General features: G+C 41.3%; 1 protein-coding gene across 7 annotated transcripts in view; it reads left to right on the forward strand.

Annotated features, from left to right (window-relative positions):
- senp6a (SUMO specific peptidase 6a) overlaps positions 1 to 27,882 on the forward strand; it is a 152,761-nt gene that overhangs the window by 18,303 nt on the left and 106,576 nt on the right. For 5 of the 7 annotated variants that reach the window (XM_063056519.1, XM_063056520.1, XM_063056524.1 and 2 more), the window contains 2 exons: positions 7,392 to 7,491; positions 21,248 to 21,302. In XM_063056519.1, the coding sequence (XP_062912589.1) occupies positions 7,392 to 7,491; positions 21,248 to 21,302 (155 nt within the window). Of the gene's footprint in view, positions 1 to 7,391; positions 7,492 to 20,283; positions 20,366 to 21,247; positions 21,303 to 27,882 lie in introns of all 7 variants that reach the window. The other 2 variants (XM_063056522.1, XM_063056523.1) reach the window with 2 other exon arrangements.

Here is a 27,882-nt window from a genome sequence, read left to right on the forward strand (position 1 = left end):
CTGAACCTCGCGCATTTTTCTATCATACAGTTCTTTGTAAGCACGCACACCATCTTGCAAATATCCCCTAAACCGACGTACCCTTTCAAAATTAAAGTCGTACTTTATCATTGCAGTGAAAATCTCACGCAGTTGCTTCACGTTCAGTTCGCTACTGCATTCGGTTTCAATTGTTATCCTTTCCTCTTCCAATTGCATCAGCACTTCATCTATCAGTTCTTGGTCATGCGATGCCAAAACCTTTTCAACATCATCTTTGTCAGCTTCCACAAGCCAAACTCACTTTGTCCTTACTTCATTCACCACGATCAAAATGCTTAATTATGTCTAGTTTTACACTAAGTGTAACACCCTTACAAGCTCTTATAGGCTTTTCCGATAACTTAGAACTCATCTTGCAAACGGTTGCTCATAGGCATGTGTGTTAAGCAGCTGCTCGGGGCGCGCGCTGCCTTTTGTCGCGCGCTGCTTTTTTTCGTAACTTGAAAACACCTTCTGAAAGCGAAAACAGGGTACTAATGTAGTCTTTCCTAACAGTGAGGTTTCGTAAAACAAACATTCCAAAAGTGGGCGACACCTGTATCGACTTTCAGTCTGAGAGATTGTCTTGCTGTTTGTTTTGCCAATTTCAATGTACAAATCTCAGGACACTTTAAGAACTGTCACTGCGCTGTTGGTAGAAAATTGATGTCCCAAGTGAAGTTCAAAGTAATTTTTTTTCCCAAAGTCCATATATGTCACCATATACAATTCTGAGATTCTTTTTTTTGTGGGCATTCACAGTAAGTATAAGAAACACAATAGAATCAGTGAAAGACCACACCTAACAGGATGGATAAACAACCAATGTGCAAAAGACAGCAAACTGTACAAATACAAAAAGAAAAAATAACAATAATGATGATAATAAATCAACAAGAAATTAGTGTTGGGAGAATGAGATGAAGAGTCTGTAAGTTGCGGGAACAGTTCAGTGTTGGGTGAATAAAGCCAAGTGAAGTTATCCACTCTGATTCCAGAGCCTGATGACTGAGGGGTAATAACTGTTTCTGAACTTGGTGGTGGGGATCCTGAAGCTTCTGTACCACCTTCCTGATGCAGCAGCAAGAAGAGAGCATGGCCTGGATTGTGGAAGTACTTGATGATGAATGCTACTTTTATGCAGTAGCACTCTGTGTAGGTGTGTTCAATGGTGGGGAGAACTTTATCTGTGATGGACTGAGCCATATCCACTACTTTTCCAGGGCTTTAATGTTTCCATACTAGACCATGATGAGATGCCATCCGATCTACTTACCGAGAGAATTCTCTTCTGTGATCCTGACTGCAGTTTACACACCGTCAAAGGCAGATGTTGGTTGGAGGAATATAATTTTTCCCCATTCATCTATTTTCTTTCCGTTTTTCTTAGCAATATGGTGTTTCCATGTTCTGAAGGTTGTTCACGGTTAATGGTAATTTCAGTCTTAAACTTTCAGAATGTTTAATGTCCTCTTTAATGTGACCAGAATGTCCTCTTGTTTTCCAGTTCAGAAGGATTGTTGTGTCAGTGATGTTTTAGCATTATACACTGGGGTTACTGGTGACCTGCCTTGGTTCAGGGAAGGTGGTGGTGAAGGAATAGTGAGGGTTTGATTTGTCAAGAGGGGTTGTGCAAAATGAATGGCGTTATATTGCATGTTACTTCTCTGCCAAATGTTCACCTCAGGGACTTTAATGCAGTTGTAGGTTGAGATTCTAGGTATTAGATCGTATGATCATAAGACATGAAGCAGAGTTTGGCCCTTTGGCCCACTGAGTCATTTGATTATAGCTGATTTATTATCCCTTTCAACCACATTTTCCTGCCTTCTCCATATAAATTTTGACACCCTTATTAAACAAGAACTTATCGATCTCTGCTTCAAATATACCTGCAGCTGCTCTGGCAATGAATTTTAGATTCACCACCCTCTAGCTAAGCAAATTCCTCCTGATCTCTGTTCTAAAGGGATGTGTCTCTATTCTGAGGCTGTGTCCTGTAATGCATTAGAATGTTTAGATGCCACAGCAGTTAAGTATTTTAAACACAAGAGTTTCTGCAGATGTTGGCAATCCAGAGCAACACACAACACACAACACTGGTGTCTGAGGTGTGGGGTGGGCTTTATCCTGTGGACTTCCTTTAACGTCCTTTCAATATTTATTTGGATGGATGCTGGGTAAATTATAGCAGGGGTCATGAATAAAAGGTTAGAGGAGTGGGGGGGGGGTCACATACACAAACTGTGTATAGTTGGTTTCACTGGGCTATTGTGAGGAAAGGTCTGTCAAATTCTATATACATTTCTTTCCCGGGATATATTTCATTGCCAAAAGCGATCTGTATTGGCCTTTTGTGAGATGTGTCTGCAAAACACAATGGCTATTGAAGATCCCGTAGTCAAATGCCACTGCCTGGTTGTGCCTTTACTGATGTCATGTTTGTCACAGCAAGCTGTCAGACTTTGAAGGATGGACTCTCCCATGTCAGAGTTAGTAACCTGTACTGTGGGGCAGCACAGTGGCGTAGTGGTTAACATGCTGCTGTCTGTAAAGAGCTTGTACGCTTTCCCCATGACTGTGTGATTTTTCTCTGGGTGCTCCAGTTGCCTCCTATGGTCCAAAGATATACCAGTTGGTAGGTTAATTGGTCATTGTAAATCATTCTGTGATTAGGCTGGGGTTAAATCGCAAGTTGCTGGAGGGTCCTATTCTGTGTTGTATCTTAATAGCTAAATAAATAACATTAGGTTATCATAATATTAGAGCAGGTTAAAAGGTTGCACAACATCATGGGCTGATAGCACAATACAGGACTATTATGTTCTGTGTAAACTCAGCAGGTCAAGCAGCATCTATGGGGGTGGGCGGGGAGAGTTGGATTGAAATATCGACTGTTTATTCCCCTCCAGAGATGCTGTCCAACCTGCTGAGTTCCTCCAGCTCTGTAATTTGAAGTGCAATGGTTGGAATGAAGTTGGAAATGTAACAGCCGCTTTTCACCTGGTGGAATCCCACTAACAATGATGTGATATACACTCAGTAGCCACTTTATTAGATACCTCCTGTGGTTTTTACTGTTGTAGCCCATTCACTTTAAGGTTTGACCTGTGCATTCAGTGATGCTGTTCTGCACAGCACTGTAGTAACGTGTGGTTGTTTGAGATGTTGTCACCTTCCTGTCAGAATGAACCAGTCTGGCCATTCTCCTTTGATCTCTCTCATTAACAAGGCACTTTCACCTGCAGAACTGCTGCTCACTAAATGTTTTTTCTTCTGCATCATTCTCTGTAAACTCTAGAAACTGTTGTGCGTGAAAGTACCAGGAGATCAGCCGTTTCTGGAATACTCAAATCACTCTATCTGACACCAACAATCATTCTGCAGTCAAGTTCACTCAGATCACATTTCTTCCCCATTCTGATGTTTGGTCTGAACAACAGGTGAACCTCGAGCCAGTCTGTATGCTTTTATGCATTGAGGTGCTGCCATATGACTGGCTGATTACAGATGTACCTAATAAAGTGACCACTGACTGTATATTTTAGCTGGGGGATAAACATTAGCTACAGCATCTTGCCTTCATAGTCCCTTGAAATAGAACCATAGGATTGTTATGTACATGATAGTGTGCAGAGTACCTGAGTTGTGAAATAGTGCTGCACTGAAATAGAGGAGGTTTGACTTTATGCTTCAATCTTTGGCTAGGGATGTGAACCTACACTCTGAATTTACTCTGCCTAAATAAACAGTGAACGTTTACTTATAAGTTTGAAACTCAGATTCTGGGGAGGAGAATGGACAGAAGATTAGTGAGGGAGAGACTTGTCATGTGCGGTAATCCAGAACTGTTTCAGTTCATCCCCAGGTTGTACATATGACAGATGGCACATTATTTGAGTTTGTGAAGACCTACAATAAATATTGCAGTATCTGATTACAGAATTAAATGCTTTGTATACAGGCATGAACTGCTCCATCAGAATGATGTAGAGTATTGACAAGTACTGCTCTCTGCTGTCACAATTTATCTGCACTTTCTGATGATGCATTCAACTTGGAAAGCTAACATGGAGAAAGTCTTTTGAAAAAGGAGCAGTTGTTTCCATAAGCCAAAGGTGGTAGTAGATTTTTGACATATTTTGTCCCCAACTGGTTTCACCCTGTTTGTATAAACACAGTGCGGTTGTTCTGCTGCATCATGTGTCTGAACATCATTTGACTGCTGTATTGTTTGTGCTCCGTGGAAGAAATTTGTGATGAAAGATCCTGATGAAGGGTCTCAGCCTGATTTGTCAACTCTTTATTCTTCTCAATAGAGGCTGCCTGATCTGCTGAGTTCTTCCAGCATCTGCAGAATCTTGTGTTTAGGAAATTTGTGGAAAATGTCATTTTGTAATCAGCTATGTCCTGTACCTTTTCCCACTTAGCTTTGCTTCAGCCCATGGGGATTCAAGAGGAGCAGATTTGTTGTGGAGTCACATTGTTTCAAGTTAGTTTTTATTTAGTTTAACAGAATTGCCATAAGTACACAGCAAAAACTGATAAACCTGATGTCTTACAATTACAGAGTGGATGCATGTCCAAGTTATTGCATTTGTTAACATGATCTCCTTTGCTTGAAAATTTGGAAGAGAAATGTTTTGTTCTATTAATGTTTGCAAAATAGTTTTCAAAAAAACACTAACTACATGATAGAAGAGGATAGTGGGGTAGGTAGTTGAGAAATTCATTTTAACTTTTGTAAAAATTGGGTATTATTTAGAAAATGGGGTCAATCTAGAGCAGTTTTTGTTTCACATCAGGCACTCCTTCCCAAATCTTCCTCCAGAACATCGACTGTATCATATCTGCCTCCTGCACTTGTCCAAAATGTTAGCACTTTTGCGAACAACTTCCCTGCCCACTTTGATTTATTCCAGAAGTTGCCAACCTGGAGCTCATAGACCCATCGGTTAATGGTAGGGGTCCATGGCATTAAAAAAAATGTTGGGAACCCGTGATCTAGACTACCTGATGATTTTCATTTCCTGGATGACTCTGCCTCCATCCCAGCAGAGGGACACCTCTGAAGTCTTGTTAAAAATTCACGTAGTATCAAAATAAGGAAGCTTTCACAACATTTGATACAGGATTAAACACCATCTGCCAGTTATTCGTCCTTTTTTACCAACGCTTTGATATCCCCTTTTAGGCTAAGACTATTCTCCACACTGTGAACAATTCCATCAATCTGCATATCATCTGCAAAGTTACTGATCCTGGTTGGGTTGGATTTAGTTGTTCTCCGATCTTGGTAATTTGCATAGAAAAGTTTCATCACCATATGAGGAGAGTGGTGTACAAAATCCAATTGAGGGAGTGTAGCAAATATTACTTTGGCCAATCTGGGAGAAAACTATCCCCAAGGATCCACGAACATCATCTGGTGGTTAAGTGGCATGACCAACTTGCCCTAGACTCTACACATGAAAATTGAGAGGGGCAAAAGTTCGATTGGGCATCAGTGAAAGTCATGGCGCCAGCAGACACGGGGCATACAAGAGAATTCCTAGAAGCACGGTTTTCCGTGAACAATTCTGTAAATGGACATGTCGACCTTGATCCTACTTAAAAGACAACGAGAGCAAAATGCCAGACTATAGTGCACAAAGTTCACCACATAGCAATGAGATTTTCTCCCCACGTCACAACTGAGTTTCTGAAATGACCACCAATCAGCTGATAGATAAGTATATAAAGGCAAAGCATTTGGAGGACACACCACAATTAATAGCACATTGATATGTTTGTTACTGCACTAACCACCATGGAACACCACCAGTCACAGGCATGTAATTTCAAAAACTGCTCTCCACCAACACTGTCTTCTATTGCCAAACTTATTTGTGAATCTAATGTGCTGTTTCCCATAGGGCTTAACCTTTTTGATTGCTCTCCCATTTACCGTACTGTCTTCATCAATATATCCTCATCTGCTCAAACGAATTCAACCAATGAGTCCTGTAAGTTAGTCATCTTTGAGAAAAAAGTTTAGTCTAAGTAAATTGGCCTGTTCTTTTTTTTCAGAGCTAGTTAGTGGTGACCAACCAAATGGCTTTGCTGTTTGTACTGTGGGATTGTGCTGGACATCTGAGAGTTCCTCCGGCACATTGACAAACAATGTGCTGCAAGAGTTCGGCAGGTCAAACAGCATTAGCAGGAGGAAAGAAATTCCACATGCTTTGAAGTTGAAACTCTGCTCAGGTAGAGTGGGATGTGTTTACAGTGATTGAGCTGGCTCTGGCCACTTATTATATGGGGAAGGCTGAGAGTACAGGAGAGATCAGTTGACATGTATCCTTCATCTTGGGGTTCAAGGAAGAAGGTGCTGTTGGACACTGAAAGGGGGAGAAGGTTGAAGCAGAAAAGATTCTGATATCACAGGAAGTAGATAATGAATTATATGATGATTTGTACCTTCCAGTGGAGAGATCTATCCTGGAGACAAGGTCTTTTCACATTTCTGAGCTAAGGTAACGGGTAAGATTGAGCGTGGCCAAGAGGGTAAAGGAAAACATAGAAACATAAAAAATCTACAGCACAATACAGGCCCTTCGGCCCACAGTGCTGTGCTGAACATGTACTTACTTTAGAGATTACCTAGGGTTACCCATAACCCTCTATTTTTCTAAGCTCCATGTACCTATCCAGGAGTCTCTTAAAAGACCCTATTGCATCCACCTCCACCACCGTCGCCGGCAGCCCATCCCACGCATTCACCACTCTGCATAAATAAAAAAACTTGCCCCTGACATCTCCTCTGTTCCTACTTCCTAGCACCTTAAAACTGTGCTCTTTTGTGTTAGCCATTTGAGCCCTGGGGAAAAGCCTCTGACTATCCACATGATCAGTGCCACGCACAGTGGTATGTTAAATAAGTAGTCCAATGAAAAGTTACCAGTGCACAGTAAGCAAGTAGCTCATTAGTTTATTTATGATGAAACTAGTTTTCACTTGTGGTTGGTAGATAGTTCTGTGTGGATGGGTGTAACTCTCTGGGGACTTTAACATGGCAGAATTTTCTCAACATTTGAAATTGCAGCAAATCTACATTTGTTGGTAAAATTCTGAATTTTGCACACTCAGATTTGGAATATATCTGGAGATATGTTTGTTTACATGTGACAAAGTGATGTGAGGTGATGAACTGAATGGGTTGCATGAGAATTATTTTTCTGGAGAAGTTGGTAAAGCTTAGGTTGGGTTTTCATTGTGACTGTATTTGTATGTAGACACTGTAGAATGGTATTTTCTACCTATGGACTTGCACTTTAAAGTGAAAACATGTGGTTGATTTTTTTTTTGTTTAAACACTGTTTTCATTGCAGCTTTGGATAGAACAGCAGCCCAAAATGATTGTGGTGTTAAGAGTAAATGGAGATGTGAAGATACAGAGAAAGAGGACCACCCTGTGAATTTGGAAAAAGAGTAAGGATGTTTTTCATGTTATAAATAATTTGTCTATATTTAATAATGCATGAAAACTGAGTCAATGCATTTTTCATACTGTCAAGAAACTTGTTTTGCACTGCCCTGATTAAAGCTGAATGTTTACTGTGATAAGTGGCATTTCTTTTCAGTGGACTAGTTTTTAAGTTTTATCCACAGTTCTGATGTTTGTCTATCTCACACATGTATGAGTTCAAAAAATGTAAAAGGTATGAAGACTAAATGCAGTTTTGGGCCACATTTTCTGTTTTTTTTCTTTCTAATGCTGATGATTAACATTGTACATGATATATGTGTATTACATATTTGTACTAATTACACAGATTATAGACAACATTGTTCCTGTTTTTCCTACATGGTCAGCTTTATTTTGCCTTAGTCAGCAAGTGCAACTAATTGCCAATCTCATTAATCAGAGCTTGTAGGTTTGTGTGTGTAATCATTTGGGAGTATTATTTGATGTTTGACTAGAGTGAACAAGAGATCTGGTAAATGTCAAGCATTTGAACATTAGGAAGACTAACTTTCAAAACTTTGGCAAGAAGAGATTATTTTCATCTTCTGCACTTTTATTCACTGTTTACTGTTGGCTGTCATATCTTAGGATTACTGAAAAATTCATCAAAATCTTTGGTTCAAATTACAGAATTAATATTTTGGCAAAAGGTACAAGGAGAACTTGCAGTGGGGGGAGGCGAGATATAAAAACTTCAGTACAGTGTAGAGTTGATCTATAGATTTTCAGATAGTGCTATTATATAACAAAATGTACCATAATGAAACACTGTAAGCTGAAAGTTACTATCAGTTGTCAAATTGCACTGGGAAGCTGCATCTAGTTGAACTGGGAGCATAGAACAGTACAGCACAGGAACAGGCCCTTCAGCCAATGACGTTGTGCCAAGCTAATTAAATTTCTAACTAAGCTGATCCCACCCACCTTCACAATTTTGGTATTTCTCCATCTGTGTGTCCAATAAACTGGACTGGTCAAAGAACACTGAGGCAGTCTACAAGAAGGGTCAGAGCTGTCTCTATTTCCTGAGGAGACTGAGGTCCTTTAACATCTGCCGGACGATGCTGAGGATGTTCTGCGAGTCTGTGGTGGCCAGTGCGATCATGTTTACTGTTGTGTGCTGGGGCAGCAGGCTGAGGGTAGCAGACACCAACAGAATCAACAAACTCATTCGTAAGGCCAGTGATGTTGTGGGGATGGAACTGGACTCTTTGACGGTGGTGTTTGAAAAGAGGATGCTGTCCAAGTTGCATGCCATCTTGGACAATGTCTCCCATCCACTACATAATGTACTGGTTGGGCACAGGAGTACATTCAGCCAGAGACTCATTCCACCGAGGTGCAACACAGAGCATCATAGGAAGTCATTCCTGCCTGTGGCCATCAAACTTTACAACTCCTCCCTTTGATGGTCAGACACCCTGAGCCAATAGGCTGGTCCTGGACTTATTTCCTGGCATAGTTTACATATTACTATTTAACTATTTATGGTTTTATTACTATTTAATTATTTATGGTGCAACTGTAACGAAAACCAGTTTCCCCGGGGATCAAAAAGTATGACTATGACTAACTAAGAGCTTTATTTGCCTCTGCTACCATTCCTAGTAGTGTGCTCCAGGCACCCAACACTATTTTTTTAAAAAAAACACAAATTCTTGGTTTGCACATCTCCTTTAAACATTTCCCCTCTCATCTTAAGTGCACACCCTCTCATATTGGACATTTCAAACCAGTGGAAAAGAATACCAGCTATTCGCGTCTCTCATCTATATACTACTAAAACTCTCATGCTGTGTTTGTCTGTTTGTGACCTCCAATTAGCGCAAACGGTGCATTACAGCGGCACTTTTTTTTTGGCTAAATTGAATTAAAATGCGCTAATTTACAGAATGCAGGCAAAGTTCAGGGTTATATATTTCTATAAAATTGCTCATTCGCCAAAAATCAACAGGCTGCCTTTCACCCGAGACCTGATCGGCCATCATGGAAATCGGGACGCCACAGCCCGACGCATGTGCACGGCCAGCCTCAGCAGCGCCTCATGATGCTCACAGTGCCGGCTCCACCTTCCATGGAGACCACGACGCCACAGCCCGATGCATGCGCACGGCCAGCCTCAGCATCACCTCACGGTGCTCACACAGCCGCTTCCACCTTCCATAGAGACCACGATGCCACAGCCCGACACACACGCACAACCAGCCTCAGCAGTTTGGAGGCGTTGGTGTTACTGGTTCCTATCTTCTATCAAGCATTAGGGTTGTTCGTCCATCGTTGTCGTCGATGAAGACCTTGACACCATTATGATGGTGCCGAGACCAGCACTTGATTTGGATTTAAGTGAGGGAGAGTTGCGCAGCGTCAGCCTCACTCTCTCTTCCCAATTCCCATCTGGATCCAGCGCAAGACAGGAGTCGAGACGGCTGGAGATGGGACTAGGCACAGTGGATGACCAGGACGTCTTCTGTGTCTTGTTCTGCTCTACACGTTCCACGACGCTTGCAGAGACTGCCTTCTTGACCGTTGGACCTTCCGTTGGTCTCGTCCGCTCAGTCCGCCGGAGTCTGTCTTCACATGCTGGGATAGACAACTCCCTATCTCACCGAGGGTTTGAGACCCGTCGGCTACCCTCACCTGGTTTAGCCGGCTTGTCGAAGCCGTTGCCCAGGGTGTGACCGCTGTTGCATGCAAACAGCGACGAGGAGCCACAGGTGAGAGCTGAGAGCCAGGTGGGGACCAAAGGTGGACAAGCCACCCTGAAAAGGATGCGACATGTTCCCCCACCAGAGGTGCTACCCCTCCCTGACACCCCATACACCCCATGGATAGCCTAATTATGCCTCGTGGAAAGAAAAGGGGGACATTATGGTCAAGAGATGACGCCAAACATTGTCAGGAAGTGGCAAGGAGAGGGAGAGAACAACAATCGGATGAGGCCAGGGCCACATGACTCCAGGATCAAAGAGTCAGGACAAAAACGATGAGAGAAGACGAGACAGAGGAGGACAGGCATGCATGTTTCCAAAATGACAATAGGCACTGACGGAGGAGAGAACAAGAATCCGATCAGGCCAGGGCCGCACGACTCCAGGATCAGAGAGAAACAACAAACGGTAGAAGAGATGAAGAGACAAAGGATGAAAGGGCTGCACGTCTCCAGAATGGCAAAAACAGGCAGAGAAGGAGGAGAGAGGAAGAGACAGAGGAGAAAAGGAACGATCAACTCGAGAATATGTGGCACAGAGTAATTATTGCGAGAGTTGCTGAAGATGACAATGGCCGCTTTTGACAACAATACCTCGACAGAGGAGGAGCAAGGCAAAATGCATGACTCGTCACATTTCTGCTGATGTTGGTTCAATGACCAGAGTATGCCCTCACTGTCGTGCCTTCCTATTCACTGGGGAAACCGCACATTTCTGCTGTATGAAGGGAAAGGTCAGGATAGGCAATTTGCAGCCTCTACCTAATGAACTCCTGAATTGGTACAGCAATGATGAACCTATTGCAAACGAGTTCAGGAAGAACATCAGACAATACAATTGCCTCTTCCAAATGACATCCTTTGGCGCCAAAGAAGTCGTTCCAACTAGGAATGGATGGAATCCTTCTGTGATTATTCGAGGCCAAATCCATCATTACATCGGGCATTAAATTCCAGACCCGACCCAGCAAGCCTGATTCCTTCAAATTTACTTCATGGGTACTTAATGTTCATTCTGGCCACATTTGTCTTGCTATGCGTCTTTCCTCTTTAATAAGCTGAGTTTTTCTTCTTTAATTTCCAGATCAAAGAGATAGCAATAGCATTCAGGAAAATTTAATGTTCATTCTGGTCACATTAGACTGCACTACCCTTCTCTCAAAGGGTGCCCCAACGGGTCACCCCATCGCCTAGTAGTCGTATAAATGTCTGCCATGTCTTCACTTGGTCTCCAGTATTTCAGAGAAAATGACTCTAACTTGTCCAACCTCCTCTTAAAGCACATGCCCTCTAACATAGGTAGCTTCCTGGTGAACCTCTCCTGTGCCTTTTCCAAAGGCTGCACATCTTTCATGTAATGGCGTGACCAGAACTGAATGCAATGCTCTAGGTACAACCTAATCAGAGTTCTGTAAAACTACAATGTAAGGGAAGATTCCCTTCATCTTACTTGGGGAGATCAGTGGCTTCGTAGGAAGTCATTTGAATATAGATTTGTTGCCTGCAGAAATTTGTTATTTTTAATAGGTAAAAGTGTTGTCAAGTGTTGATGGTATAGACAGTTGATCATTTGTATTCTAAACCATGTAGAGAAGTGAAATGCCACATTTCTTTTTTTTTTAATTTTATTCTTATTTGGCCACATTTCAAAGCATAATTTCATTTACATCTCATCTTGTCATCTGATGGGATCATACATTTTCTAGGTTTATTTTTCCCTGTTCTGAAAGCTTTAGAAAAGAACTTTACTTTGACACCTTTATTTCAGAATTTCTTGGAACTGGACAGTGATTTAGTGTCTTTTCCTGCAATGCATCCGAATTACCTACATAAGCACACTGGCACAATGGAGACACAAAATTCTGCAGATGCTGGAAATCTTGAGTAACACACAAAAAAGGTGGAGGAACTCATTAGGTCAGGCAGCCTCAATGGAGGGAAATTAAACACTTGACTTTTTGGGCTGAACTTCTGTTCCTTTATCTATGCATCTGTCTGTCTATCTTTTTTTGTAGAATGCCTTCTGCCCTCTTCCTTTATAGTCTTGATTAGGTTCTCGACCTAAAATGTTGACTGCTCATTTCCCTGTCTTGCCTACTTCCTCCAGCATTTTGTGTGTGTTGCACAACTGAGCACAACCAAGATTTGTGTTAACATAAGTTTATTATCACTGACATGAAATTTGTTGTTTTGTAACAGTAGTACAGTGGAAGACATAAAAAAATTACTATATTGCAATTTAAAAAAAAGTAGTACACAACAGGAACAGTGATGCAGTGTTCACGGACCATTCAGAAACTGATGGCAAAGGGGAAGAAGCTGTTCCTAAAATGTTGACTCAGGGTCTTCAGGCTCCTGTATCTCCCTCCTGATGGTAATGAGAAGAGAGCATGCCCTGGATGGTGAGTGTCCTTAATGCTGGATACTGCCTTTTTGGGTACCACCTTTTGAAGATATCTTCAATGGTGGGGAGGCTTGTACCTGTGATGGAGGTGGCTCCGTCTGCGTTGCTCTGCAGACTCTTTCATTGGAATGTCCGTACCAGGCATGATGCAACCAGTTAGAATGCTCTCCATGGTACAGCTGTTGAAATTTCTTAATGTGTTTGACATACCAAGTTTCCTCAAGCTCCTAATGAAATATAGCTGCTAGCATGCCTTTGTGATTGCATTACTATGTTGGTTCTGAGATGGGTCCTCTGTGATGTTCACGTGAAGGAACTCAAAGCTGCTCACTCTTTGTACTGCTGATCCCTCAATGAGGACTGGTTTGTGTTATGTTAATTTATTGAAGTTCCTATTCAATTCCTTGGTCTTGGTGACATTGATTTCAGGGTTGTTTCATGACTCCATTCAGTCAGCCAATATGTATCACTCCTAAACACCTTCTTGTTACCATCTGAGATTCTGGAAACAACAGTGGTATCAACAGCAAATTTGTTGATGGCATTAGAGCTGTGCTTATCCATAGAGAATAGAGCAGTGGGTTAAGTATGCACCTCGGGTTGCACCTGTTGATTGTCAGTGAGGAGGAGATGTTCAAAGTAAACTTATTATCAAAGTACCTATATAGCACCATGTACTGAGACGTATTTAGATTAGATTAGATTATGAGGGCACGCAGTCCTCTTTTATTGTCGTTTAGTAATGCATGCATTAAGAAATGATACAATGTTCCTCCAGTGTGATATCACAGAAACACAAGACAGACCAAGACTGGAAGAACTGACAAAAACCACATAATTATAACATATAGTTACAACAGTGCAAGCAATACCGTAACTTGATGAAGAACAGGCCATGGGCACGGTAAAAAAAAGTTTAAAGTCTCTCGAAAGTCTCATCATCTCACGCAGACGGGAGAAGGAAGAACACTCCCTGCCATGAGCTTCCAGCGCCGCAAACATGCAGCATCCTGGAAGCACCCGACCACAGTCCGACTCTGAGTCGTCCGAAAACTTCGAGCTTCCGACTAGCGCTCCGACACTGAGCACCGAGCACCATCTCTGCTGAGCGCTTTGACCCCAGCCCCAGCCGCCAGTAACAGACAAAGTTGAGGATTTGGGGCCTTCCCTCCGGAGATTGTCAATCGTGCAGCGGCAGCGAACCGGGCATTTCAGAAGTGTCTCCAGATGTTCCTCCGTGCTTCTCATGTCTGTCTCCATCAAATTTGTGGCTCCATTTTGAAATCTGTTAACATTTCAAGTACGGGATACTTCATCAGGACTGGGAAACAATGAGGTCGATACATTAGGAATATTTAAGAAACTCTAAAGCAGATGCATAGATGACAGAAAAATGAAGGGCGATGTGGGAGGAAGAGGTTAGATCTGCAGATAGGTTAAAAGGTTGATATGACATTGTCGGCTAAGGGGCTTGTACTGTGCTGGAATGTTCTACGTTCTAGATATCTTGTATAAACAATGAAGGTCGATAGAATAATTTGGAGCATAGATGGTTAGGCCTAGCTTGATGTATCCAAAATATTTAAGGGAGCTGGGGAATCATGGTCATATTCCTAATCGTTACATTTTAACGTTTAATTGGGTGAATGTGTGCCACAGACTGGCAAGTGACAAATGTAACACTGATTTTTAAGAATGGAAGGCATAACCACTGTTAATCTGGATAATTGTAGAGCCATCGGCTCAACATCTGTCGCAGGGGATTTGCTGGAAACTTTAAAAATAAAAATTATCAAACATACAGGAAAAGGAAGTAAAATTCTAAGTAAATTTATTGTCAAAGTACATATGTCTCCATGTACTACTAAGATTTATTTTCTTGTGGCTATTCATAGTAAATACAAAGAATAGAATCAATGAAAAACCACATACAAGAGAAGCAGCCAATATGCAAATACAAAAAGGAAAAAAAACAAAATAATAAATAAGTGATAAATGTCAGGAATATGAGATGAAGAATCCTTCAAAGTAAGTCCTTCAAAGTGGGAACAGTTCGTTGTACCAAGGGTATCATGGATTTTGTGCTGTTCTCCAGATCTAGAAGTGGACTTCACACTATTTGTGTGGACTAAATAGGTGACTATTAATCAACAAGTTTGGAAAAGCAACAAATTTTGGAGGAATGGAATGAATTATTAAGGCTTCTGAGGCTGATTTATGTTATGATCCATAATTTCATTTTTCTTTCTCAGATAAACAATTAATGTGGCTTCATTTGCTTTAGCAGAGGTATTCCAAACCTTGCTATTTTCTGCTTGTAGTTGTCTTTATTGTCTTAACTCTTGAAAGAGCTGACTCTGTTCCTTTGAGTGACAATGTTTCCTATGTCTAGACTCTATAACCAGTGATTATTCTATATACCCTTCAAGCTTCTGTGAATATCTGGAAAGCTGTGACCATCATCGTTAACTAATTTGTTCTGTCCATGAGTTTCTATAATCTCAATCCTCAAATTGTCCTTGTGCTTTCAAATTGGATGGTCACAGATTTGCTGGTATTAAAATCCATGTCCTGCAGTTCTTTTTGTTCCTCTCAATTTAATTCACTAGCTATTCTGATGCAAAGATGAATATGGTAATTTTAGATTCTATCATGGCCCTTTACAAATGTCTCGATCGTTAAAAATAGTAGTGTTATGTACCAGCAGCAATAAATGTGAAATTGAGTCGGGTTTTTATAAATAAACAATTAAATTTATTAACCTCTACTCAAAAACATCGAAGAGTAAACAAACGACTAACTTAAACGGAAGTTAACAGTGTTATGTGTCTATAGTTATCAAACAGTCGAACTTAAAGACAATTCTTAACAGATCTTACTTAAGCACAGTCTTAAGGTAGTAGTTTAATAAGTCCATATGATTTATGAAATAAATGAGAGGAGAGACTTCCTGAACCAGTGATCGATTCCTCAAGCATAGACGAAACTGCGGACGCAGATTCCAGCCGAGAAATACCTTTTTCCAAAGATACTAGAAAGAGTGAGTTTTCTCAAAGTAACTACGAAGAGTGAGTTTTCTCAAAGTAACTGACCTTTTGTCCAAGTGGCCACCGCACAACACCCAAGCCATGTAAAGGTTAATAAAATTGCGTGCCACATATGGATTGTACCAAGTGTCAATCACCCCCAAAATGCGCCAAATGCCGCTAATTAACCCCAATCCTTAGGGTTCATTGGAAGCCTGCAATCTTCCCTCCCCCCTCCCCCTGCGATTGCATAACCACCGACTGTGACTCCCCAACAAAACACCTATGCAACAAACTACGGTTTCCCCTGTATACCGGTTGGAACATGCCATTGCATGACATCACATCACCCTGCTATCATGAGACAATTACATCATGCCCATCATGAGATAATTACATAATGCTCATGAGATAAATACATCATGCTCACAGGACAGGTAACAGTAGATGTTCAGTGTCTCTCATTATAGACATGTAGGTTCTGAATCTCAGATATCTTTAATGCACAGAGTGCACAGTTTTGCAGTTGAAAGGAACTCTTCCCAATTCAAAGTTTTGGAAGATTGTGGTTACAGCACCTGCTGTGTTCTGGATGTAAACAGGGATTTTATAATTCTGCCATTATTTTCCTTTGTTTTCAATTTCTGAATCTGTGGAAAATACTAATTATTCACCAACATATTTCCAAATTTTACCTTACAATGTCACCAAGATCTTGTGTGTCTCTCATTATTGATTGCTTTGTAATGCTTTGTTCTTGTTATTTCCAATTTCCTTTATTACCTATTTTACTCCCATTTCTATTTTTCTACTCGAATCCTTGTTGTAGTCGTTCCCTTTTTGTTTCAGCCTCCCCCTATCTGCAACTTAAAGCACAGGATAGAAGCTGTCCTTGACTTTGTGCAAGTCTTCGTATACATTACTTCACATCTCTTCAGGTTAAATTTCATCTGGAAGACCTATCTTGCAGTCCAAAGCTTCTCTTTTCCCTGTCAATCACAGGCTAAGTTTAAATTAGTAATAGGTTTATGGGGAAGTTTGGGAGTCAAAGCTGAACTCTTTGGTAACTAGCTCCAGTCCAGAAAAAGTTCCATCAATTATTAAATGAAATTCAAGAAAAATTGCAGATACTAGGAAACCGAAATTAAAAAACAGAATATGATTGGAAAAACTTAGCAGACAAAAGGCATCTATAAAACCTGTCTTGTTGAGGTTTCTAGCTTTTTGTTTTTAATCTCTCAATCTATCCTTTCACTGAGCCAGTTTTGACTTCCTCATTGTATTTCCTGTGTTTTCATGCTTGTTGAAAGCTTTGCTAAAATCCACATGGAAGACATAATTGATCCTCTTGCTATCTGCACCCTATCCTCGTCATATGCGGGGGATACGTTCCTGGAAGTCGATGCATAATGTGAATAATTATTTAAATGGAGAAAATAGGGATGCATTCTTGAGGGCTTCCTAAATATGTTTTATCTGTAATTTATTCACATTTTCATATCGATATGACACAAAAGCAGTACCACAAGGCAACATTCGTATTATATTTTATCAATTTAAGATAATATTCAACGTAATAAATCATAGAAAGTTAACATACTAGGGTGTACAGTACTCACCAACAGTGGCAGGTGTGTTCGCTCTGGGAGATGAGGGGGTGTTGGGTAGCTGTACATGGATGAGGTGGATGGTTGTACGTCATCAGGATCATCAAGGACAGCAAGGGGTGAAGGAAGACTCACAAAATTCTCAGTACTGCCAGCAGCAGGAGATGACACCGTTTTGAAGAAAGTGGTGAGGATTGTTTGCTTGGCAGCATTTTGTTTTTCAGCATAAATTTACTTGCAGGGAAGAAGGCTTGACTGCAGGGAACGACTGAAATGCTGACTCCGTTCTAAACTTGGGTCCATGTCCATCGCCATTTGTGCCAAGTGTTCCGCAGCCTTAAAAATATTCTGCCAGTTGCTTCAGAGTGGAAGATCTGACCTCTCTCCAGGATTTCATCAATGTTGTTGATGGCATGTCTGATGTTGAAGGACTTTCACAATTCCCTCACTGTTGATAAACTCCGGGGATTTTCAAAATTGTCTGTTGCTTGCAGCATCTGAGAGACAGTTTGCTGGAAAAAGTATACCTTGAGTGTGGATGTCACACCTTGGTGGAGTGGTTGAATCAGCGGTATTGTGTTAGGTGGCAGGAAACGCACTGTTATGTTAGGATGAACGCTGTCCAAATGTTTAGGATGGCCTGGCGCATTGTCAAGCAACAAAAGAACTTTAAAGGCAAGATACTGTTCCCGGCAGTAGCGTTCAGCCTCTACAGCAAAGTGGTTAGCAAACCAATCTTCAAAGATTTGACTAGTGAGCCATGCTTTCTTGTTAGCTGCCCAGTAGACAGGAAGCATATACTTACTCAAACCATTAAGAGCACGGGGGTTTAGTGAATGGTAAACTAAGAGAGTCTTTATCTTACAGTCTCCTTCAGCATTGGAACACATAAGCAAAGTCAATCTATGCTTTGCTGCCTTGAATCCTGATGCAGTTTTTTCATCCTTACTTATGTAAGTGTGTTTCAGCATATGCTTCCAAAAAAGCCGGTCTCGTCTGCATTAAACACCTGCTTTGGTATGATGCCTAACTCAGCTATCATAGCCCGCAACTGCACAAGGTAGTGTCCCAGAGCTGTGTTACCTTCACCTGACGCTGCCCTGTTTATCATTTCCAACTTTTTTTCCAAGTGCTAAAGCGGTTCTCTGCCGCTTGGCTGATGGCCCAGGACTTGACATCAGACGCTTAGGAGGTCTAATTAAATATTTCAAGCTCAAAATCACTGCACCATAGGTAAAAACACAAAAGTTTAAGAGTGCAAGATCGCACACCCATACGTTGCCAAAACCAATGCGAGACTGGCGGGAGTGAGACTATGAGGCGTGCGCATATGACTTGTATTGGTGGGAAAGCAGTGCTCCTTGCATAACTCTGAGTTTTGACGCATATAACGAAAAGTTGGTAGAAATAGATCCCTTGCATAACTGTGAATCTGCATTCTCTGAAGATGCATATAACGAGGATAGGGTGTATATGAAAAAGAAGTCAAATTAGTCTTTACCTTCATCTTATAATAAATCAACACAGACTTTCTGTTGTTAATCCATGCCCTTCAAAATGAAGGTTGAAACTGTCCATGAGAAGGGATTCCAATTATTTTCATCTCTGCAGTTAAACTAACTGGCTTGTTTAATCTTTTCTCCTTGTTCAGTTTCTGTGTGTTCAAAATTTCTATTGTACCTATGTTTCCTTTACTGTATACATTAGTAGTCACATCAATCCTTTTCCACTCCTTCAGATTCTAAATGCTGTGACTCTAATCTGGTGGAATCCATCTTTTGTACACCTGCCCTGCCATTGTGTGGGACGGAGAAGATTAAACAAACTAAACATGGTCAAGAATTCAAAAGGATGAGAGATGATCTTGGTGAAATGTTTAAAATTCTTCTGGGCTTGGCATAATGGATGTGGGGTTAATATTTTCTATGACTAGATTTCTTGGATCCAGAGGCCACAGTTTCTAGGTAAGAAATTGGCCATTCAGAGCTAAGATAAGAAGACATTTCATCACCCTGAGGAGAGTGAATCTTCAGAGTCCACTAACCAAGAAACGTGTGGAGGCTAGGTTGCTGAATTACATATATTTAGTGCAGATATCAGTAATGAAAACATAGAACATAGCACAGTACAGCACAGAAACAGGCAATTCAGCCCACAATATTGTAACAAACCAATTAAATTAGTAATCAAATACCCAACTAAACTAATCTCTTCTGCCTACACGGGGTGCATATCCTTTCATTTGCTGCACCTTCGTGTGCCTATTAAGATATTCTTGAATACCAATATTGTATTTTCCTCCATTACCACTCCAGGTGGTGCATTCCAGCCACCCAACACTCTATTTTGCAGCAAGACAATGACCCCAATGCATGGTTAAGGTCATAAGGAACTACCTTCAACAGAAAGAAGACCAAGGAGTTGTGCAATAGATGGTATGGCTTCCACAGAGCTCTGACCTCAACATCATGGAGGCTTTCTGGATTTGCCTGGAGAGACAGAAGCAAGTAAGACAGCCAAAATCTGCTGAAGAACTTTGTCAAGTTCTCCAAGATGCTTGGAACAACCTACCTGCCGATTTTCTTTATATAACTGCATGGCAGTGTGTACCTAAGAGAATTTATGTAGTTGGAAGGATAGAGCAATAGGGACGGGAGACAGAGAAGTGATTCTTTGGCCACAGAAGATATACCAAAATGGTGTTGTCTCCCAAGTGCGAGTGTTGAGGGTATCTCAGAACAGCTGCAGAACATTGTTAAGAGTGATGATGAGCAGCCAGAGGTCATGTTCCATATTGCCACCATGGGATGAGGTCCTGTACGGTGAGTTTAGGGAGATAGGAAAGAGACCAAAGAGCAGGACATTGACGGTAGTAATCTCCGAGTTACTCCTGGTGCCGTGTGCTAGTCAGGGCAAGAATAGAACAGATGAATGTGTTCAAAGTAAATTTATTACATAAGTATCTATTGTATACGTCACCACATACTACCTTGAGATTCATTTTCTTGCAGGCATTCACAGTAGACCAGAAATGCAATGAAAATCTACATATGAACAAAGACTGACAAACAACCAACGTGTGTGTTGCAGGAAGTAGAGTTTCCAGTTTTTGGATCATTGTAACCTCTTGTACAGGTCACTGTATCCTTAGGCAACCTTCTTCACTATCTAACACAATTTTTTGTGTCATTTGCAGACTTTTGAATCACACACTTTCCATTCTCATCAATGTCATTAATGTATGTTCCAATTAACAAGGATGTTGAAGTACAACACCAGTCACAGACTTCAGATCCTATTGCCAAGTCAACTTCAGGTTCAATTTAACCAGCTTCTCTTGGCTCCTGCTGGACCAGCAGATTGATATTTCCTGTGATTATGATGTTTTTTTGAAACAAAAGGTCTCTCAAAATAATTTAATTTATTTTAATGGAATTGAAGGAGGAGCTGTTGATCAAGTTTGGCTGTTTGGCTGTTGAACAATGATTTCCATCCGTAGTTAGCAAAGCTCACCCCGCCCCCCCACGTTAAACTTGAACTTGTAAAGTCATAACAAAATGGGAAAAATACGCTGGAATGAAGTTAATACTCTAAGATGAAGAATTAAATGGTTGACCGTCTTATGTGACCTGAATGTGCTGCCTTAATCTAAAAGGCTGCAGCTCCACATGTACTGGTTTTATGCAGATATGTAGTCATACTGGCCTTTGAACTCTAAAGCCAGAGTGGAAGCGAGTTATCCTTACAAAAAAGGGTGATTTTGGAGACAACTGTTGCAATTTTTACTTTAGCTGTATGGAGAGGACAAGATAATAGTTGTCTTGTTATACTTGGTTGCCTTCTATGGATGCATTCAAATTCTCTTCCTTCAATAATAGTTAAGGGGGTAATTTTGTCATTTGGACTTCTTGATGATTTTCCTTTTTAACTGCCTGATTTTTAAGCTTCCACTGGCATGTATTTTTCATTTTGCAGTGTATCCCATTTGCTGAGTGCGAATAGAGAAACGATGGAAGCAAAAGAACCAAAGGTAAGGAACTGATTTTCAAAGTTGTTGAAGATATTTGTAACTTTGGCCACTGTGTGGACATACCTCCTGTAAAGGACTGAAGTGTTTGAACATGTAAAAAGTTTTAATTTGAAAGTAAAATTTTTCATTTGATGTTTTGTACTTTCACTTTATCTGAGAACTAATGTGCATTGAAGTACTATTTCACATATCCTCACATTAATTGGAAATTATTTGAAGCAAATTAATTACTTTGAAAGTTTCCCTTGAGAGTAAACTTTGTGGCCAGTTTGACAGAATAACTAATTAGTTAGTCTCAGTGGTTTTTCTTTTTGAAGACTTATTATTTTCAAGGCTTATGCACTCTAGTACAGATTTTTGATGGAATTCGTGAGTTGAAGTTATGATTACACTTTGGGGTTCATTCTTCTTATACCCTGTAGTCTTTGTAGATCATAATCTGTATTGCTTCAAAGAATAAGTAATCCATGCTTGGGGAATTTGATTTTTTTTTGGCTGCATAATACTTATTCATGAGCAGTTTCACATTGTAGGAGTTCGTCTAATATGATAGTCCAGATGAAATAATTAGATTAGATTATGAGAACACTCAGTCCTCTTTTATTGTCATTTAGAAATGCATATATGCATTAAGAAATGATACAATGTTTCTCCGGAGTGATATCACAGAAAATAGGACAAACCAAAGACTAACACTGACAGAACCACATAATTATAACGTATAGTTACAGCAGTGCAAAGCAATACCATAATTTGATGAGGAACAAACCATGGGCACGGTAAATAAAGTCTCAAAAGTCCCAGAGTCGATTGACTCCGGAGTCCCCGAAAGCAGGCAACAAAAGGGAGAAACTCCCTGCCATAAACCTCCAGGCACCGTCAACTTGCTGATGCCTTGGAAGCAGCCGACCACAGCTGACCCTGAGTCCATCCGTCCGAAAACTTCGGACTTCCGACCAGCCTTTCCGATACAGCCTCCCAACCGCCATCCTCTGCCAAGCGCCTTTGACCTCGCCCTGGCCGCTAAAACAAGCAAAGCTGAGGATTTTGGGGCCTTCTGCTCCGGAGATTCCAGTTACCACACAGTAGCAGCGGTAGCAAAGCGGGCATTTCAGAAGTTTTCCAGATGTTCCTCCGTACTGTCACGTCCATCTCTATCAAATCAGCATTGTGCACGGTCCCCTACTTGACAGATAACAGACATCACCACCGAAGTGACCGCACACGCTGCCGTCGCGTCGCCATCTTCTCATTAATACATGGAATATGGTGTTTTACTGAAGTAGAATCATCTCAAAGACCAGGAAATTGCAGTTCCCTGGCCATTGCCCTTAGCCGAACCACCTTTGTGAATTTCATCTAAACACTTCTTTCCAAAGTGTTAGAAAGGAGAATCAGAATCTGACATTTGCAGATTGTTCATTTCCATGCTATCCCTCCTGTTATATAGCAGAACATGTCAATAAATGCTAAAGTCTGGACAATATTGAAGCCTCAGCTGATACATTGTAAGTCTCTATAATTCCATATCTTCTTCTTCTTGGGCCCTTAGCTCCCAGTGGAGCATAGGTCATATATGACCTCCCGTCGCCATCATCCTCTGCTCTGAGCCAGTTCTTGAGGGTGGACTGGGAATGTCCCCGTTGTCTAATTTCAGCCTCCATGTCTCTTCTCCATGTATCCTTTGGACGTCCTTTTCCTTTTTACTTAGGGATTCCATTTTAATGCCTGCCTGGTGATGTCATTGTTCTGAAGGGAGAGAATGTGCTGGAGCTTTCGTAAAGCATCAAGTGGGATAAGTCACCGGGACTGGACGGGGATGTACCCCAGGCTACTGTTGGAAGCGAGGGAGGAGATTGCTGAGCCTCTGGCAATGATCTTTGCATCATCAATGAGGACGGGAGAGGTTCCGGAGGATTGGAGGGTTGTAGGTGTTGTTCCCTTATTCAAGAAAGGGAGCAGAGATAGCCCAGGAAATTATAGACCAGTGAGTCTTACTTCAGTGGTTGGTAAGTTGATGGAGAAGATCCTGAGAGGCAGGATTTATGAACATTTGGAGAGGCATAATATGATTAGGAATAGTCAACATAGCTTTGTCAAAGGCAAATCGTGCCTTACGAGCCTGATGGAATATCTTGAGGATGTGACTAAACACATTGATAAAGGTAGAGCCGTAGATGTAGTGTATATGGATTTCAGCAAGGCATTTGATAAGGTACCCCATGCAAGGCTTATTGAGAAAGTAAGGAGGCATGGGATCCGAGGTGAAATTGCTTTGTGGATCCAGAACTTGCTTGCCTACAGAAGGCAAAGAGTGGTTGTAGGCGGTCATATTCTGCATGGAAATCGGTGACCAGATGTGTGCCTCAGGGTTCTGTTCTGGGACCCCTACTGTTTGTGATTTTTATAAATGGATGAGGAAGTGGAGGGGATGGGTTAGTAAATTTGCTGATTACACAGAGGTTGGGTTGTTGTGGATAGTGTGGAGGGCTGTCAGAGGTTACAGCGGGACATTGATAGGAGGCAAAACTGGGCTGAGAAGTGGCAGATGGAGTACAACCCAGATAAGTGTGAAGTGGTTCATTTTGGTAGGTCAGATATGATGACAGAATACAGCATTAATGGTAAGACTGTTGGCAGTGTGGCGGATCAGAGGGATCTTGGGGTCTGAGTCCATAGGACGCTTGAAGCTGCTATGCAGGTTGACTGTGTGGTTAAGAAGGCATACCGTGCATTGGCCTTCATCAACCATGGGATTGAGTTTAAGAGCCGAGACGTAATGTTGCAGCTATATAGGACCCTGGTCAGACCACACTTGGAGTACTGTGCTCAGTTGTGGTCACTGCACTACATGAAGGACGTGGAAACCATAGAAAGGTTGCAGAGGAGACTTACAAGGATGTTGCCGGGATTGGGGAGCATGCCTTATGAGAATAGGTTGAGTGAACTTGGCCTTTTCTCCTTGGAGCGACGGAGGATGAGAGGTGATCTGATAGAGGTATACAAGATAATGTGAGGCATTGATCGTGTGGATAGTCAGAGGCTTTTTCCCAGGGCTGAAGTGGCTAGCACGAGAGGGCATAATTTTAAGGTGCTTGCAGGTAGGTACAGAGGAGATGTCAGGGGTAAGTTTTTTACGCAGAGAGAGGTGGAAACGATAGGGTCTTTTAAAGAGACTTCTGGATAGGTACATGGTGGTTAGAAAAATAGAGGGCTATGGGTAACCCTAGGTAGTTCTAAGGCAAGGACATGTTCGGCACAGTTTTGTGGGCCGAAGGGCTTGTATTGTACTGTAGGTTTTCTATGTTTCTATGCTTCTTCAAGGTGTGGCCAATACACTTCCATTTCCAGTTGAATATTTACATCTCTGTGGATTCCTGGTTGGTGTTTTCCCACAGTCTCTGGTTGGTTACTTTGGTTGCTGTACTTACCCCTATCTTATCACTGACTTTGCTCTCTGAAGTCCCACCCCTGTCAATCTAGTTTAAACCCTCCCTGGCGGCAAAAGCAAATTTCACCTCTTGGATATTGGTTGCTCTTTGGTTTAAGTGCAACTCTTCCCTCTTGTACAGGTTGCCTGCACTGGTTCAAAAACCTGAATACCTGTGCCTTACCCCAGCTCCTCAGTCGTGCATTCATCTGGCTTGTCTTTCCATTCCTGGACCAACCTTATACCTATACCTTCTAGTTTTGAACTCCCCTACACTAGGAGAAAAAGGGATGTTTATCTACTCTGCTTCTGCTCTTCATAATTTTATGAGGCTCTATTCGGTCGTTACTCAGCCTCTTTCACTCCAGGTGGTTTTCATTGATTCTACTGTGTTTCTTTGTATTTATTGTGAATCCCCACAAGAAAATAAATCTCAGTTTAATATATTATACTTTGATAATAAATTTGGTTTGAACTTTGAAAATAGTCACAGCCTCTCCAAACAACAGGAATTCTGCAGATACTGGAAATTTAAGCAACACACATCAAAGTTGCTGGTGAACGCAGCAGGCCAGGCAGCATCTCTAGGAAGAGGTACAGTCGACATTTCAGGCCGAGACCCTTCGTCAGGACCTCTCCAATCTCTCTTTGTAACTCACCCTCCAGTCCAAGCATCATTCCTGTGTGTCTTTTTTTTTTTTTGGCATCCTCTTTAGCTTAGTGACATAATTCCAATGTTATAGCAACCAGAACTGCACTGAGTACTGCCAAGTGTGGCCTAATCACTGGTTTATGTATCCAACTGTGACCCGACATGTCAACTGTAGCTGATGAAGGCAAGCGTACCTATATGCCACCTTCATACCCTGTCTAGCTGTATTGCCACTTTCAGGGAACTTGACTTGTACCTCCAGTTATCGCTGTTCTACAACACTCTGTAGGACCCTGCCATTCACTGTGTATATTCTGCCCTTGATGGATTTCCCAAAATGCATTACACTACACACTTGTCTGAGTAAAATTCCATCAGCTATTCCATTGCCCACTTTTCCAGTTGATCTGGATCCTGTTGTAACCTTAGACAAGTACCTTCACTGTCCACCGTACCAACAATCTCCAAACTTGCCAATTGTGCTACCCATATTTTCATCCAGTAAGGACTAAGCACTGATCTTTATGGCACACCACTGGTCACAGCCCTTCATTTCCAACCTCTGCCTCCTATAGCCAAGCAAATTTTGTATCCATTTTTCTATTTCACCTTGGATGCCATGCATTCTAATCCTTGGACTGTGCAAACTCTTGCTAAATGTCCTTGTAGACAATGTCCACCACCCTTCATCATCATCATCAGTGCTTTCAATCAGCTCTTCGAAAACAAAACTGAGTCATACTTGTGAGACATGATCTCCCACAAAGGAAGCAATGTTGATCATCCCTAATCAGTCCTCTCCTTTACAAATGTAAATAAATCCTGTCCCTTAGAATCCCTTCCAGTAACTTCCTACCACTGACGTAAAAAAGCTCTCAGTTCTGTAGTTCTCTGGGTTGCCCTTGCAGTCCTAATAAAGACACAACATTAGTCATCCTCCAGTCTTCTGGTACCTCACTTGTGGCTAATGAAGATAGCAAGATATCTACTACTGCCTCAGGAATCTCATGCCTTGCTTTGCACACATTGAACTCTGTGTTGAGCCTGGAAAGCTGTAATCAAAGCTCTGGGTCAAAAGATGTTGTCCCATGTTCAGTGAGGCTAGCTAGAAAACAAACAAAACAGTGGCTGCAGCAATCTGAAAGAAAAACAAATGCGGGAAGAACTCAGCTAGTCAAGCTGCATCTGTGGAAAGCAAAACCAGTCAAATTTAGGGGCAGTGACCCTTTCTCATTTCTAACAGGTTTCTGTTTCCACAGATGCTGCTTGGTTGGTGTGGTTCTTCCAGTGTTTCTGGTTATGTGATGGAGAGAATAAAATGGACATGCGATTATTCAAGGGGAAGAACTAAAGGCGTAGTTTTGTGGTGGTGGGGTCAAGGCGAAGATAGTGGAAATGGTGCTGGTTTACCATTTTGTAAATGAGTTGGTTTGAAGATGGTATGCAAATAAGGCCAAATGGAAGGCTATTGCAGTTCTGGGAAAAAGTGAGATAGGTGTATGGGAATTGAAGTCAGTGTATTACCAATGCAACAGTCTAGCCTTTTCACACAACTAATCTGAGAAATTTGTTGTTGAAATCTTTTCTCCTCTTTCCCAGTTAGAGCTTTCAAAGGTAGTCATTTGGAAAATATAAAATTTTTGCTTTACACTGTGGATAATTGTAAAGATCACTTATTTATGTGTTATTTTGACAGAGTGTGGTCAGATTTGCAACGGTCTCAAGCTGACTTGAAAGTCTTTGAGAGTCTCTGCATAACTTTTCTCATCTCATTCACTAAATTCATTTTGTCCTTGAGCAGGGTCTCCTGAGTGTCTCTTTCCTCTCCCCCCCCTCCCCCCCCCCACCCCATCGTGAGCTGTTGGGCAAAGCAGTGGTTTAAGGAGTCAGAATTTGTGAGCTGAGTACGTCACTGATGATTCAGGCATTCTAAACTACTTTGGCATATTATGACCTCATAGATTACATGGAATCAAAACTGAAAATGTAACCAAATCTATTTGATGCTTTGCACTAATGGGACCTCTTCAGTTTTGTATTGACTCTCAGTAAAACTTCTTAAAATAGTCAAATATGTCATAAATGTTCTCTTGAATTCAAGGTATCTCTCCTTTGTAAGTAGACTTTGAATTTCTTATCAAGAGTTCGCCCTTTGCTGCCTATTACCTTTAGAAAGAGTGATCCAAGAGCACTTTGCAAGGAGTGTAGCAATGAAAAATACCAGCTGTATAGTACAGATCTGCATATAAAAGGTGCACCTAAAGTATTAGAAATACCTTATACAATACATTAAAAATATGATTTTTGTTCCGATGTTGGAAGTTGTGGAGTGAGATAGCGTGTGGCCTGCTACTTCGAGTTCTTTTATCTACAACTGTATTAAGAAACTGCTCGCTGTGCTCTTTCATGGATAAATATTGCTGTACCTTTTTATGTGTAAGCCCCTTGTAACAAGCAGAACAAGAAAACACATACACTACAGTAATCATGTTAATTAG

This window comes from Mobula hypostoma, chromosome 8, assembly GCF_963921235.1.
Source record: "Mobula hypostoma chromosome 8, sMobHyp1.1, whole genome shotgun sequence".
Classification (NCBI taxonomy): Eukaryota; Metazoa; Chordata; class Chondrichthyes; order Myliobatiformes; family Myliobatidae; genus Mobula; species Mobula hypostoma.